Raw genomic sequence first — 1,024 nt, forward strand, 5'->3', positions numbered from 1 at the left:
TGCTAATACAATTATTTTGACAAATCTCACTTTTGTTGTTGAAAATTCATTTTTGCGGGTTAGAAATTTATGCCTTCTGGTAGAAAATCTTAAGTATTTAAAGTGCTTCTAATTAAATTCAATGTGGTATCTACATTAATTATATTTCAAACAATTTATGTCTGTATTATTCCTCTATTTTTTTCGAAAACTCATCCCGTTTTCCCTGCTTTGAGAAAATTTTGAGCTGCGTCACTTGATGAGGGAGGGGGTAAGACTAAATCACGGTTGTCAACGAGGGAATATGGAAGGGGAGAAGGAGTAAAAAATAGTAAAACATTAGTAAATTAGTTCATGAAGGGCTCTGAAGCTCAAGTTTGGTTGGATAGCACAGGAAAGTCTTCTGAACTGCTGGTGACTAAAATGTTATTTAATTAATTTCGTCAATGCAAATTTATATACTGATATATCAGTAAAATCAGACTTAAAATGCCAGACACATCCTTTATTGACATTTACATATAGCAAAACCTACTGCAACTAAGAATCATAACTGACTTTACCGTCTGCAGTCGGATTTGGATTAGAAGCGCTCATAATTTCGTAGACATTTGACTAAGGGAGAAGAAAACTGCAGAAAACTTTTCCCGTGCGCAGCCAGTTGCTGACACTTATACAGTTGTGCATGAAAAAAAAATTGTCCGAAGGAAATTCCCAGGAATTTTAGTTCAGTTACCAGAAGATTGCGTACTTCTACGATGGAGGCACTTAATAGCGTCATTATACATGGTATCAATCGCAGTTTGTAAAGATTGAATATCTGATGAACAGCAAGCATCCGCAATCTGTAAACAAATAAAAAATAGTCTTTTTATTTAATTTAATTCCATTGTAGGTTTTGTAGGATTTTATCTTTTTGAAATAATATATGTGGAATTGATCAATTTTTTTCTCATTTCGAGATCTACATACTTTTATATCATTTTTCTATAAGTAATAATCACATAAACAAAACAATGATTTGGTAATTTAATTATTTCTAACA

The 1,024-nt window shown here is 32.1% G+C and overlaps 1 protein-coding gene across 1 annotated transcript in view; it reads right to left on the reverse strand.

Moving 5' to 3' along the window:
• Positions 1–707: 707 nt before the first annotated feature.
• Positions 708–1,024, reverse strand: part of LOC117181136 — a 10,122-nt gene continuing 9,805 nt past the window's right edge. The window contains exon 4 of the mRNA XM_033373703.1: positions 708–824. Coding sequence (XP_033229594.1) covers positions 708–824 — 117 coding nt within the window. The remainder of the gene's footprint in view (positions 825–1,024) is intronic.

The sequence above is a fragment of the Belonocnema kinseyi genome, chromosome 10, assembly GCF_010883055.1.
Source record: "Belonocnema kinseyi isolate 2016_QV_RU_SX_M_011 chromosome 10, B_treatae_v1, whole genome shotgun sequence".
NCBI classification, from domain to species: Eukaryota; Metazoa; Arthropoda; class Insecta; order Hymenoptera; family Cynipidae; genus Belonocnema; species Belonocnema kinseyi.